Source organism: Oncorhynchus kisutch, linkage group LG11 (genome assembly GCF_002021735.2).
Source record: "Oncorhynchus kisutch isolate 150728-3 linkage group LG11, Okis_V2, whole genome shotgun sequence".
NCBI lineage: Eukaryota > Metazoa > Chordata > Actinopteri > Salmoniformes > Salmonidae > Oncorhynchus > Oncorhynchus kisutch.
The window spans coordinates 44113551-44127861 of NC_034184.2; the positions used below are offsets into that span (position 1 = coordinate 44113551).

Sequence of the window (14311 nt, forward strand, 5' to 3'; positions counted from 1 at the left end):
TTAAGAACGTGGCAGAGCAGAGCTGAACACTGCGTTTTCAGGAGGCAGTATCGGTCCCTTAGTATGAAGTGATGAAAGGGGGCATTGTTGTAAACATAGGTTCAGAATTATAATTTCTATGGATGACTCTACTGGGGAAAGGTCTTACTGGAAATGCCAACACACTTGCATCATTCTTTATGTAAAAGGTAAAACCAAGCAGCACAAGACTATTTTTCAAAATGATTTTATTGGGAGAACTACAAAAAAGAAATATACAGTACAAAGTCTTACACTCAATTTGTAGTGAACCGACTACCCCCGCCCCAAAAAATTACTGTCTTTTTGTCCGTTTTTAAATACATTCAAAAAGCTTTACTTCTGATAAAGTAGTCAGAAAGCACAGTGCGCAACCCCTGTACCTACTATGTACAAACGTTCAATCACTTCCCCATCCAGAAAATTCTGAAGACTGCTTTTTTTCTTTCTTTTCTTCCTTTGAGATTGACTAGTCAAACAATCTAAAGTGTAGAGAAACGGAATTTCAACAAAAAAAAAAAAGGTATAGTTTTCCCAAGGGGTCTTAGAAAAGTGGTAACCACCTGCAAAAGTCATTCAGCTCCAACACTACATTCAATTCAACTTGTGTAAAAGATACATGTAGGAAAAATACTTTATTTGGTTCATGTTAAGGCATGTAAAGATGGTGAACTCTGTAGGCACTACACAATAATACTGGGGCACAAGGGATTGCTACATTCTTTAGCACGTGGCTGGAATCAGTGTGACCTCGTACAAACAGAAGAAAACAAATACTTTTTTGGTTAATTTATTTACTTGGGTTCTTTGTCACTGAAGTCTGATCTATATATAAAAAATAAAAATTAAAAAACACAAAAAAACAACAACTTAAGGCTAGCTCAGGTTTGGACGGTCTGCAAAACCACATCATTTATACATTCTACAGAAACATCTAGATAGGGACTCAAAAAACGGCTTCCACAGCTCTTACAAGCAAACTCTGAACAAACAGCAATCACGCAAACTTGTTTTAATAAACGTAAACAAAATTAATGAAATAAATATCACATGTCCTCTTAAATTAAGATCTTTTTTTACTCATTTACAATAAAAATAAGTGAAGTTACAAAATGGAAACCAAAAACAAAATATATATTACTGTGAAAAGAACATACACTCCACTTTATGCAGATTAATAATGGCGATCATAATTTAAACATAAAAGAATATAGATCTATTGCTTCATCATACTTGATAAATACAGTATGGACACAAATTACCAATGATGTATAGCCTATACTTTTCACAAGATAATAAATAAGTTAAATAGTTCATAGCCAGTTACACACTGCTATGTAAATCACTCAAAACAGCTAAAAAAACTAATTTGGAAAATAAAAAAAATGATTCAACCATCAGTGATTTCCCCAAACAAACCGAACGCGAGTGCTTTTCAACTAAGCAACAAACCACTGTTGTGGTGCTGTGAAACAGATTAAAGTCCTGGAATGGAAGTTTAAACGTTCATAAAAAGGAACACATACTTTGAAAAATAGACGTTACATTGTGTCAAGGCATATTCTTGGCAGGATGGAGGAAATCTGAAACCACTCTACAGTGTCACGTTTTGTACACATCTATCCCAGGGAAGTGTGGCTTGCCCGATAGACCAAAAATACTGCCATTAATTGCAGCTCAAATAAGTCGCTGATGGAATGCCTTCTGTTGATATCTACTTTTATACAGCTATACCATTACAAAAAGGAACAACTAATGCCATGTCAAGGATCATTTTCAGCCATTGAAAATAACATGATAGGATGTTTAGTCATCTGAAATCGACAGCCTGCTGAAGATTGGCAGACGTTTCCCAGCATCCAAACTCGGGGACTCGGAGCCGCTGAGACTCCCAGAAGAGCTGAGGGACCCGCTCGCATAGCTCTCCAGGTCTGAGAGGGAGTCGGGCGGGCTGGGAGGGGAGTCGAACACTGGCGACTCGTTGAGGCGGCGCAGGGACTGCAAGTGGCTCATGTTGTATGAAGGGGGAGAAGGGGGGCACACGTTAGCTTGAATGTTTCCGTAGTAGGCGTTGAACTGGTTGTTGGCATAGCCGTTCTGAGTATGCATGGCAAGGGGAGCAAGTAATGCTTTCAGGTCCTGCCCAGGGAAATTGAATGCACTGTTCACACAAGACATGGAGTTGGGAGACAGCATGTCCTCATAATAGTTGGGAGAGCAAGAAGAGGGGGGTGGTGGGGTGCGCGATGTGGGGCTCTCGAGCAGTGGCGACTCAAGTCCATGGTGGCTGGAAAAGCCAGAAAAACTCTGGCTGTGGTGAAGCTTTGGTCTGTCCCGGTTGTGCCCACCTTGCTGCAGAACATCCCTTTGACCATAGCCACAGAGCTCCCGACCTGACTTGGGTTCCCCCTGCATGTTGGCGTTGATTGGAGCAGGTCTGCGCTCATCAGCATTGTGGATAAAATGACAGCGGGGACCGTAGGGGCAGAAGCCAATAGTGTGGAAAGTGCGACAGGGCTCGGTTTTGTACTTGGGGTGGCGAGACAAATTTCTCAGCTCGTGGTAGCCGTGAGCAAACTGGCACTTCTCTCCATATTTGCATGCTCCGTTCTCCTCGAAGGGCCTGCAGAGTTCGGTCTTGTAGCGCGTGGAGTTGATCTGAGAGCCCGGCTTCTGCTGTAGGATCTGCAGCTGCTGGCTGCGGTCACTGTTCTCGCTGTATGCCCGGTCACGGAACTTGTTCTCCTTGTTCATAATGGCAGTGCTACTGCTCGTGTTCTCCTTCAAATTACTGTAGGAGTTGACGGAGTACTTGTTGCTGTTGATCATTGCTTCCATGTTGCTGGTCGAGTTTCTACGGAAAAATCCCGGCGTGAAAGAAAAACTGTTGGAACTTTGTGTAGGTGTCACTGGAGCCCCCACCGCTTTATTATCCAGCATGCTATTGATGTGATTCAAAGCGTTCATGTTCATGGTTTTATCTTGCTGTTGAGAGAGAAGACAAACATAAGCAATGCATTTAAACTAACACGGCGTTGGCCAAATGCATGTTAAATTCTGATAAGTGCTGAGTGCAAACTTAGTAACAATGAAAAACTATGGCGGGCTCACGCTAGCAACAAGTTATTGCTTAGGTCACGAAGCTAGTTGTAGCCTACTGAAAATGAAAAGGCATGCTCAAGCGATCAGACTTGTTAAAAGAACAAGAATGTCCATCTACAATGGGGAAATATACTTTACCTTGTAAAGCATGTCGATGTCGTACAAAGCGGACAACATGGTTGCAGACATCTCTTTCTCGGATGTTTGTCGCAGTAGATCTCTCATGGAGGACCAACCAGGATCCTTCAACGCACGAGGCAACTGTTGTAGATCGTGCCACGACTGTTTCTTTTTTTTTAGAGCGATTTGAAAGTTCTTGAAAAATCGAAATGTGCAATTCCAGTGGCGGAGATGAAATAACAAGTTGTGGAAAGTAAGTTCCTTGTAATTGGGTTGTAGATTCTTCCCTCGAGAAGCGCTGAACTAGAGTGCTTCACTAACTACCTCTCCTCTGCACAGGAATATAAACGCTTCGCAGTGGCTGGAGGGTGGAGCTTTCTGAAGTTGGAACAATGTTTTGTGGATCACGCCCCCGTATTCGAACGTCTCCCAGTCACTGGTTGGCCTCGAATTATTATACTCCACCTCGAAATGTAGTTCTTCTCCAAAATTCTATCACGCAATTTGTGAAAGTTGGTCCCGTTTTGAATGAGGGGCCAGGTTGTTGAATCAAGCAATAGCGTACAGTAGGACTTGCTCGAAAAAGTCATTTATCTTTGTACACGTTTAAACAACTATCAAACTGGAGACCACTGCGTCTCCCTTCTCTCTCGCAGGTGCGTGAGTAGGAACGCAAGTTTCGGGAAAATGGTTTTAGAAACCAGAGTGAAATATTTTTTTCTGTTTAGGTTTGTTAGTGAATGCATAATCCACACAACAAAATTATGTCCTAGTTAAGGGCTCTCCAAGCCTGTTCCCGGAGAGCTACAGTCCTATAGGTTTTCACTCCAACCCTAATTTATGGTACCGGTTTCTAATAATTAACGTTAGCTGGTTGGTAAAACTGAATCCGGTTAGTTACAAGTGGGGTTGGAGTGACATAAGAATAGAGTTGATTGGCCTCCCAGCAATCAAATGTATGTGCATCTCGGTTCATTTACATATAGGATGGCTAATTGAAATGACACAAATGAAATGACACAAGGTCACATGGATAGAAAACAAAAGTGAAATAATGAGTCGGCACGGAATTACTTCCAATTATTTCTTGTTATACGAAGAGCGTTCAACCATCTATTACACTGTGGCTCAGCGGCACACAATCTCAGAATACTGCACTGAGTTGACTAAAGGAATGTGAATCTGTAAAAAGCAGTGCGACACTGCCCCCCTAAGAGCAAAGCCCAAAATGACTGACTTGAGCGCCACCTGCTGAGGTTAAAAAATATATTTGAAATACTTAACGTACTTGTATACGTTTAAAACAGCCTATTCGACGGTGTGATTGTAACAAAAGCTCATACCACCCGAAAACTATGAAAATGGAGCCCAACAAAAGTTCACAGCCACATACAAAGATGGCATAATTAGCAGTGAGGAGCAGGGCTATATTTGGGCCCCACAAGGGAGATATGTATATATTTTTTAGAAGTTTTTTTTTTTTACAATTCTGTAGAAAACGTATCACCATACATTGTAGGTTTTTGTGACACCAGTTATATTTCCAAATGTACCAAATCTGGAAATGGTAAAAAAAAAAAAGAAGAAGAGTAATACGATTCGGCTGCCTTCTGCATCATTCAATAGTACCACTGAGTGAGTGGTTTAGCTGAGAGTTGGATAAAAAAATAAAAAAGCCAAATAGCAACAGCCGAAAACAAATGACATAACGGGTTGGAATCTACTACTACAAACCCTTAAATTAGAGCTGGGGCTGTACTCTGCCTAAATGAGCGTTTATGATAAAACGACAGTCTAACGTCAAGGACAGATGGGCAAGCCTCAAACTTTGAGAAATCCCTTGAACATGTCCTCATCCGCAAAAAAAAACACTCATCACACAGTGCTGTTTTTATTGGGGGATGTTCAAGAGTTCCAGAACATTACATCATTTCTACAGGGAACATTGCCATACTACAGCGCAAGACTGCCCAGCTGTCTGGGCAGTCGCTAACACAGGACAGTGGACCATTGTGTTGCCCTCCTAATTACGTAACCTAGGAAACCAAGGAGGCATAAAAACCTATGCGAAGGGATGAAAAGAGTCCACTGGAAAACGTGCTAATACATGTTAGATTAAAAACAAATCCACACACATACCGCCCTGTGGTTGTTTTCAAGAATCGCGAGACATGAATTAGGCATCTTTACTTTGAAAAACACAGATAAAACTCAAAACTTAAACACTTTACATTCCCTTCTAAAACCCATACATCCGTCGCTGATAAAAACAAACCATTTTAGTCAAAAAAAATGTGTATATTGCTTGTATAAGTGTTAAATTCAGAATGTTTCTTGGGAGTCTAAAACCCGTAGCCAGTGTGGCCCTCTCCTGCTGCAGGCCAGCCGGGCATGCTCTATGGTGCAGGAGAACTGGGCCATGGCTGGGAGGTCCTCCAGAGCCTGATGGGTGGCCAGGGACATGGCATCTTCCTGGGCTGACAGACTGAGGAGCTCTGCCTGGTTCTGGTTCAGAGCCTTCAGATCTGGGGCTTTGAAGAGGACACCCAGGTATCTGTGTAGCAGCTGCATCCACTGGACAGGCTCGGCCCACAGGTTCAGATCTCCCTCCTCAAACAGGAACACCTCCTCATCCTGAGCAGTGATCAGAGTGAATTAAATACGATAACGAATGTGTTAGAATGGAAGGTGGAAGAGGGTCATGAATAGGAATCAGACTGAATTAAGTTCATTTTATGCTTTTCTGCCATTCAGATATTGGTAGTAGAGGGATGATGAACAAGCAAATACTCTGACAAAGGGCATAGATATCACCCCATTCCATCCCATCCAGTCCAATCCCAACTCTTCAGAAGGTGTGTGTGTGTGTACACGAGTTATAGTGTTTTTTCCAAGAATGGGTTTTGTATAAGCTTCACATTGAGCCCGTGTCGGACAACAGATTGAGAACGGCTTTTTCTGTCTCTCCCACTCCTTATTTAGTGTTCTATTTGTCTTACGGTAACAGAGTGTTATGAATTATATTAGCATCCACATTATATCTTCATCAGTGCTACTGTACTATAACAGTGTTTCTCTTTCTGGTGCCTGTTTCCCCTAAAGACTCCCCTGCTCTCCCAACCATACTTGCCGTCTCTCCAGGATCGGGGTCAATTCAATCTATATTCACTTACAATTTCAGTTCACTTCCTGAGGAGACTAAATGGAATTGGTTTTAACTCCTACCCCGCTTTTCTCTCTAGATCCTCAGAATGTAGAAATAGGTATGTGAGCCAACCTCCCGTTGTTGGCTCTGTCCCCTGTGTCCCTAGACGTGGTGTGTGTCTCTGTGTGCCCACCTGTGGCCCTGGCTGTAGGGTTGCTGTGCCAGCTGTGGGGGCAGGTGCCAATGGGCATCCTCACCCTGACAGAGTGTCTGCCGGGAGATGGCGAAGGAGAGCAGGAGCAAGAGACAGTCACATCAGGCAACCGACCTGGTAAGGAAGGACACACACACACTTGGTTGAGCTGGGAAAGAGTGTATGAGTGAGAGGAAAGACACCTGAAGTGGCGAGAGGACATGACAGTATTAACACTCATATAGCAACAGGCCCTAGACTGAACGACTCCAGTTGTCCATGTATCGACTTCAAAGCTCTCTGAAACGGTGTGTGTGTGTGTATATTTTTTGTGTTGTTATCCCTTGACCATGCCCTGTACAGTTGATACCCGGAGATAACACAAGGGACTTCAAAAGTTATTCTGACATACCAGTTAAAACACTACCACCATGGGGGGGAGGCACTTAACCCCATCACCATCCCCAGACAGCATCCCAACCCCACTCCTACTGCCGTGCTGGAAATCCTGGCCATTAAGGAGAATTGGTTTTCCCTTCTAAGAGGGGGTGTTAAACCAAGTTCTTGAGATTCAGGGAAACCCACTCCGAACCTAAGAAGTTGTTGATTGTACAGTATTACCAGAGATTTAGTGGGTCGAGCCAGAATGGCATGTTCCTCTCTCGAACCAAAGGGCTGTGCCGCCCCTCTCTGGGTTGGCCCGGCTCTGATGTCACCCCAGCCATTCATCCCAGAGGGGGAGAGACAGGCTTTACCGCTGGACTCAGGCCAGCGTGCTTCAAAACACAACCAGCCCTAAACATTAAGACATAATAGGGAACTCTAGCCGCTCTTTAATCTATGGACTTTCGGGAGGTTTCACACTTCACTAAAGCAATTTCCCCTCGTCGCTCCTCGGCTTACAGTACACAACATCCACTCCTCTCAGTGGATCGTCTTTCACCTGCTATTACTGTGTGTGTGTGTGTGTGTGTGTGTGTAAGAGTGTCGTTTATGTGAGTAACAGTGTTTATCTGAAAATGTTAAAATCGGAGAGATGACATGCCGGTGCCAACATCTTCCTATTGGTGAATGGGGCAGGCAAGGGGGGTGACTGTTCTACTACTACTATTACCGCTGGCACATTGTGAGCCTGTTGGAACAGGGTGGATAGTAAAGGACAGGAGTGGAGAGTAATCCAGGAGTAGGCACTCTACAAAGTAAATGGACTCCTACGATTATGGATCTCATAATAACCTACTCAGCTAAAACGTATCAACTCGGCCATAACATGAGGAAAGGTACTGTAGGCGATTGTATGAGCTACAGCTGCACTGGAAAGAAGATGTAGACTCATTTCAGCGAAGATCAATGAAATCATCCAATAAATAACTGCAGAAGCCAAGTGAAGCCTATTCCATGTCCTGCCCTTCTGTCACGTCATAGGTATTTTGGGGTGAATTTGTCTCATTCGCTTCATTTCTTTAGCATTTCGCAGCCAGTAAGCTCTGTGCCATACATAGGAAGGACGTTTCGCTATGACACGGAGACAGATTATGACGGGAAAGGAGGGCGCTTAATTCCCGAAATCAATATGTGGTGGGAGTCTTGGGCTGGAACTAATTAAAACACTTTTTAAGTAAGGAAAGAGAGAGGAGGGAGCTTTCGGTGTTCGGCAAATCCAGGACTTAGCTTCTGCAGCTGGCGGGTGTTGGGTGTCCCAATGACAGAGGAGGATTTTGGGGGAGGCGGGCTGTAATGATAGTGGTGAAATAAGAGAGATTGGTGGACCTCCCTCCCTCTCCCCCTGGTGCCATCATGCTGTGTGTTCAGCCACCTCTGCTCAGTTACCCACATCAGAGGGATATGGGGCCGCAGTACCTCTATTGCCAGTTTTACCTCACCTGGGCCCCTAACCTGGGGACCACACCAGCCCCTGCCCTCCACCTGCATTTTTAACAAGGCCCTGCTCTGCTTAACCCTTCTCTCTCCACAGCTCAGAGAAACAAATCTGTTTTGAGTGCTGGGACTCAAATGGTTAAAATCTTGGTTCACGTGTGTGTGTGTGTGTGTGTGTGTGTGTGTGTGTGTGTGTGTGTGTGTGTGTGTGTGTGTGTGTGTGTGTGTGTGTGTGTGTGTGTGTGTGTGTGTGAGTGTGAGAGAGAGAGAGAGAGAGAGAGAGAGAGAGGGGTGTCAAATGAAAACACACTTTACAGACCCAACTTCCTGCTATGGCTCCGCAAGAACCAGAGTGTGAGATCAAGGCCATAGCTTCTGATACCAATAGCCTGTACTGTAGTACTCAATAACAACTATCACAAAAAATCTATAAACATATAAAAGCTGGTTCAGGAAGGTTAAAGTGAAGTCAACCTTCAATAATGGCAGCTGTCAATGGCCACCTAGGTCATTCTCCAGAGGGAGCCACAAAGACTGTACTTAGACCAGCAACAGCTACAGTAACCTCTCCTTCAGCCTCTGCCAACGTTTTTATGCCAAACCTTGGGCCCTGGTGGGACTCTAGCTGTCCGTCTCCAGACTAGACTAGAGGAACTAACACTGAGGAGTGATTTTAGCTCTTGTCCTAAACATAGGTGATTTTCTACAGAGGATCACTTTCTCTATATGCTTTTTCTTCAGTCATTGTTAGCATACTAATCTGGGCCTCGGCTCTGACGGATAGGGGATTCCAGGCCAAAAGGAGACTTTTAGTTGCATGCTACATTCATATACTACCAACCCAGGTTTAAAGATTGAATGATCCCCAGTTAAAACAGGACTAACCTGGTTTATAAGTGAACGATCCTTTGCTACATCAGGATATCCTCAGATCATCCTGCCCTTTGGTTTACTGTAAATGAATGGAGAGAATGAACAGAGAAGCACACCACACACACACACACACACACACACACACACACACACACACACACACACACACACACACACACACACACACACACACACACACACACACACACACACACACACACACACACACACACACACATTACATAATATCGAAGTTAATATTGACATGGGCTGAGACATTGTGGATTCAGTGATGGTTCATTGACAAATGATGGTTGACGGTTCATTGAGAATGGCCTAGATAAACACAGGTCAGCAAATCCCATAGACGGGTTGGTTGTTTAGCAACACAACTATGGGGCAAAACAGACGGGGTTGGTTAAGATTGTTGATAACATGTCAACTTTATTTAGTCTCCATAGGTTTATAGAAAACAAATACATTTGCACAATGAGCACCTGTCTTGCAAATACATTGTTAGTTTTTGCTTAGCTCGCTAGCACATGTTTTGCTATGTTAGTATGAAATCAGTCCAAACACCTCAAAATAAGACATGGTATCAAGAACAAGATAAAACTGGCTGAAACGAGCCACCTACGATTCCCCACATGGCAGCTTCTTGTCATTGTTGCTAGCTATGTGACAGTTCCGAACCATAAAGCGAGGCCACATTGATGCGGACGCATCATTTCAGGATGTCCGTGACGTGATCCCGTGTGGCTCAGCTGGTAGAGCTCGGCGCTTGCAATGCCAGGGTTGTCGGTTCGATTCTCACAGGGGGAACAGTATGAAAATGTATGCACTCACTACTCTCAGTCGCTCTGGATAAGAGCGTCTGCTAAATGACTAATATTTATGTTGCCAGCCAACCTGCCTATAAGACCACTACTTTTGATGCTATTCAGTCTGCAGAGAATCACACTTCACATCTGAACTAGGAAGTTGACAGGTCAATGCCACTGAGCTAACAGGTACAGTTGAATTCGGAAGCATACACACACTTAGGTGGGAGTCATTAAAAGTCGCTTTTCAACCCCTCCACAAATTTCTTGTTAACAAACTATCGTTTTGGCAAGTCGGTTAGGACATCTACTTTGTGCTTGACACAAGTGATTTTTCCAACAATTGTTTACAGACAGATTATTTCACTTATAATTCACTGTATCACAATTCCAGTGGGTCGGAAGTTTACATACACTAAGTTGACTGCCTTTAAACAGCTTGGAAAAGTTTAAATGATGTCATGGCTTTAGAAGCTTCTGATAGGCTAATTGACATCGTTTGAGTCAATTGGAGGTTTACCTGTTGACGTATTTCAAGGCCTACCTTAAAACTCAGTGCCTCTTTGCTTGACATCATGGGAACATCAAAAGAAATCAGCCAAGACCTCAGAATAAATAATTATAGACCTCCACAAGTCTGGTTCATACTTGGGAGCAATTTACAAACGCCTGAAGATACCACATTCATCTGTACAAACAACAGAATGCAAGTATAAACACCATGGGACCACACAGCCGTCATATCGCTCAGGAAGGAGACGCATTCTGTCTCCTAGAGATGAACATACTTTGGTGAGAAAAGTGCTAATCAATCCCAGAACAACAGTAAAGGACCTTGTGAAGATGCTGGAGGAAACAGGTACAAAAGCATCTATATCCACAGTAAAACGAGTCCTATACTCAACATAACCTGAAAGGCCACTCAGCAAGGAAGAAGCCACTGCTCCAAAACTGCCATAAAAAACCCAGACTATGGTTTGCAACTGCACATGGGGACAAAGATCTTACTTTTTGGAGAAATGTCCTCTGGTCTGATGAAACAAAAATAGAACTGCTTGGCCATAATGACCATTGTTAAGTTAGGAGGAAAAAGGGGGAGGCTTGCGAGCCGAAGAACACCATCCCAACCGTGAAGCACGGGGGTGGCAGCATTATGTTGTGGGGGTGCTTTGCTGCAGGAGGGTTTGGTGCACTTCACAAAATAGATGGCATCACGAGGCAGGAAAATGTTGTGGATATATTGAAGCAACATCTCAAGACATCAGTCAGGAAGTTAAAGCTTGGTCGCAAATGGGTCTTCCAAAATGGCTTAAGGACAACACAGTCAAGGTATTGGAGTGGCCATCACAAAGCCCTGACCTCAATCCTATAGAGAATTTGTGGGCAGAACTGAAAAAGTGTGTGCGAGCAAGGAGGCCTACAAACCTGACTCAGTTACACTAGCTCTGTCAAGAGGAATGGGTCAAAATTCAACCAACTTATTGTGGGAAGCCTGTGGAAGGCTACCCGAAACGTTTGACCCAAGTTAAACAATTTAAAGGCAATGCTACCAAATACTAATTGAGTGTATGTAAACGTCTGACCCACTGGGAATGGGATGAAAGAAGTAAAAGCTTAAATAAATCATTCTCTCTACTATTATTCTGACATTTCACATTCTTAAAATAAAATGGTGATCCTAACTGATCTAAGACAGGGACTTTTTACTAGGATTAAATGTCAAGAATTGTGAAAAACTGAGTTTAAATGTTTTTGGCTAAGGAGTACGTAAACTTCCAACTTCAACTGTAACTAACTACCTGCTAACCATGTGTACTTTAATAACATTCATAACCACAGTCATAATTACCATAACTTACATAATTAATATTACTAGGGGTATGGGGAGTGTTTTCTGGTCAGGTCATGTGGTTAGGACTCAATTACAAAAGGACTCTTGTCCTTTGTCCTCTATGTTTGGTATGGAGTTTGTCTGAAAAATGTGCCCTTAAAACAGCCATAATCATGTTGGTAACCCAGATCAAGTAGCCCCCTGTCCCCATCTTTCCTTTCCCTCCAACTCAGTATTTGATGTATTTATGTTTTATTTAACTTGGCAAGTCAGGTAAGAACAAATTCCTATTTTACACCCCGGTCAAACCCTCCCCTAACCCGGACCATGCTGGGCCAATTGTGTGACACCCTATGGGACTCACGATCATGGCCGGTTGTGACACTACAGACCCAGGTTCGATCCCGGGCTGTGACACCTCTAGCACTGAGATGCAGTGCGATAGACCGCTGCGCCACTTGGGAGCCCAGTAGAGTCGTGTCCCTCTAATCACATTATGTAGCCTATTGTCCCACCTCTGTCTGAGCATGTGAAAGTGTTAAGGGGTGGTGAGGTGAAGAGGTTTTGACTTCAACCTAATCAGCAGAGTCATTTGGGGGGGGGGATCTATTGGATATATGGTGCTCTTTGGTAAAGGGTTTAATTGGTCATTGAAAATATAGCACACTTTCCAAGTCAATGGACTATCTACTATACAACATTTTAAGTACACCCAACTGTACTTAACTCAAGCACTCTTCCCTCTCCCTCCACTCCTATGTTGAAATAAGGAGTCGGTGAATATGAAGTAGAGGTTGAAGATGACACCCCAATAGACCCCAGGAGTTATCTTCACATCACTGATTCACTTCCATATCAAAGGCAGAGAGCTGTCATTAAATGGCCATGGATAAACACCTCCACTACTTTAGCCTGCTACTTCAGGCCGTAAACATGCCCTGGACAACTCTGTTGCTGTCAGTATCAAAACATACAAATCACTTCAAATAGGACGCCAATACACTGTGTCCTTTCGGACAGCAGACCAACGTACGATCTGTAGTCCATGAAGAATTCTGGACGCCCCCACATCAGGGTTGAACTCTCAGGCAATGACGAGTGTGGTGAGTAGGGAGAAAAAGACAGGGACGTGCGTACACACACACACACACACACACACACACACACACACACACACACACACACACACACACACACACACACACACACACACACACACACACACACACACACACACACACACACACACACAGCAATTATGTTCATTGTATTCCCATCCTGTTGTAGAAAAAGTATCTTAGTTTTAGTCATCTGGTTCTATCATATCTGATGGTGAACTGACATGGTATCTGCCCCTGCTCTGCCCCAACATACACATGGATGTATAGACACGGATGTTCTTTAGATTAGAGAGCAATGAGGTGATGCTATCAGTGGAGGCAGACGCAGGGAAAATAAGGGTGGTTCCTGTGTTTTCACCGGGAGAAGAAGCTGGGAAAATAGAGGAAGGGTGTTTCTTGAGGAGAGAAAGTCACACTCGTAATATTTCCGTGTGTGTGTGTTAGTTTGAGAGTCCATCAATGTCCCAAGACCTGAGTCACAAAATTATTTTGGAAAACAAAGATCAAAAGCTTCCTAGCTACACACACACACAGAACTCAAAATGATATCCAGCCCTAGGGTAACCCCCTGCCAAACTAGATTTAGCACCCCCTCATTCCAGGAACACTCCCCAATCCTAGCGAGAAACTACGTCAGTGCCCCTCCCCACCTCCAACACGGTATGCGCTTGGCACTGTGGCAGAGACGGCAATAGAAAAACATAGATAATATAAAGTTACCCCGTAACCTATCTAAGTATTTACAGCATATCCACTAGGGTTGGGCGATGTCAACTTGTATTATCGTGAGTATGTACTCATAAAACGTTGTGATATATGATAGTATCGCCCCCTATTGGCCAACCCATTTTTTTTAAATACATTTTTTATTTTTTTATTTTACTTGCATGCTCCAACTGGATGAATCATGACAAAATATAGTTGTTGAAAGCCTGGACAGAGGCTAAGTGCAGGAAAATATTTTCTAAATTCCTTTGATGGTGCTTCAGCATGGAACAGGTTTGTGTGTGTCTGTCTTGTGTCTGCACACATGACAGAGCAAAGCGACAGTCGACTAACGAGGAACAGGGTGCCTTGCCATAGTGATTTTGGTTATAAATCATTGGCTGGATAGAATCAAAGACTACTGTCTTCGCAACTGGATAATATTTGCCCCATCTGCCTCTTTTCATATTTTTTTGTTGTTCAATCTATCATAAAGCTGTGATT

At 43.5% G+C, this 14311-nt stretch overlaps 1 protein-coding gene and 1 long non-coding RNA gene across 2 annotated transcripts; both read right to left on the reverse strand.

Moving 5' to 3' along the window:
* Nucleotides 1–627: 627 nt before the first annotated feature.
* LOC109899637 (mRNA decay activator protein ZFP36L2-A) lies at nucleotides 628–4130 on the reverse strand. The gene is made up of 2 exons (XM_020495051.2): nucleotides 3259–4130; nucleotides 628–3003 (listed from the first exon to the last, which is right to left on the reverse strand). The coding sequence occupies exons 1-2, from the start codon at nucleotides 3343–3345 to the stop codon at nucleotides 1825–1827; spliced, it is 1266 nt and encodes a 421-aa protein (XP_020350640.1). The 5' UTR covers nucleotides 3346–4130; the 3' UTR covers nucleotides 628–1824.
* A 985-nt stretch (nucleotides 4131–5115) lies between these two features.
* On the reverse strand, nucleotides 5116–9430 carry LOC109899078 (uncharacterized). The gene is made up of 3 exons (XR_004211637.1): nucleotides 9342–9430; nucleotides 6579–6713; nucleotides 5116–5874 (listed from the first exon to the last, which is right to left on the reverse strand). It is a non-coding gene; the product is annotated as an uncharacterized LOC109899078 (long non-coding RNA).
* Between the last annotated feature and the right edge of the window lie 4881 nt (nucleotides 9431–14311).

Coding starts and splice junctions, on each gene's coding strand:
- LOC109899637 (XM_020495051.2), bottom strand. CDS start 3,345: ATGAGAGATCTACTGCGACAAACATCCGAGAAAGAGATGTCTGCAACC. Junction 3,004..3,258: donor ACATCGACATGCTTTACAAG/GTAAAGTATATT, acceptor CTCTCTCAACAG/CAAGATAAAACCATGAACAT.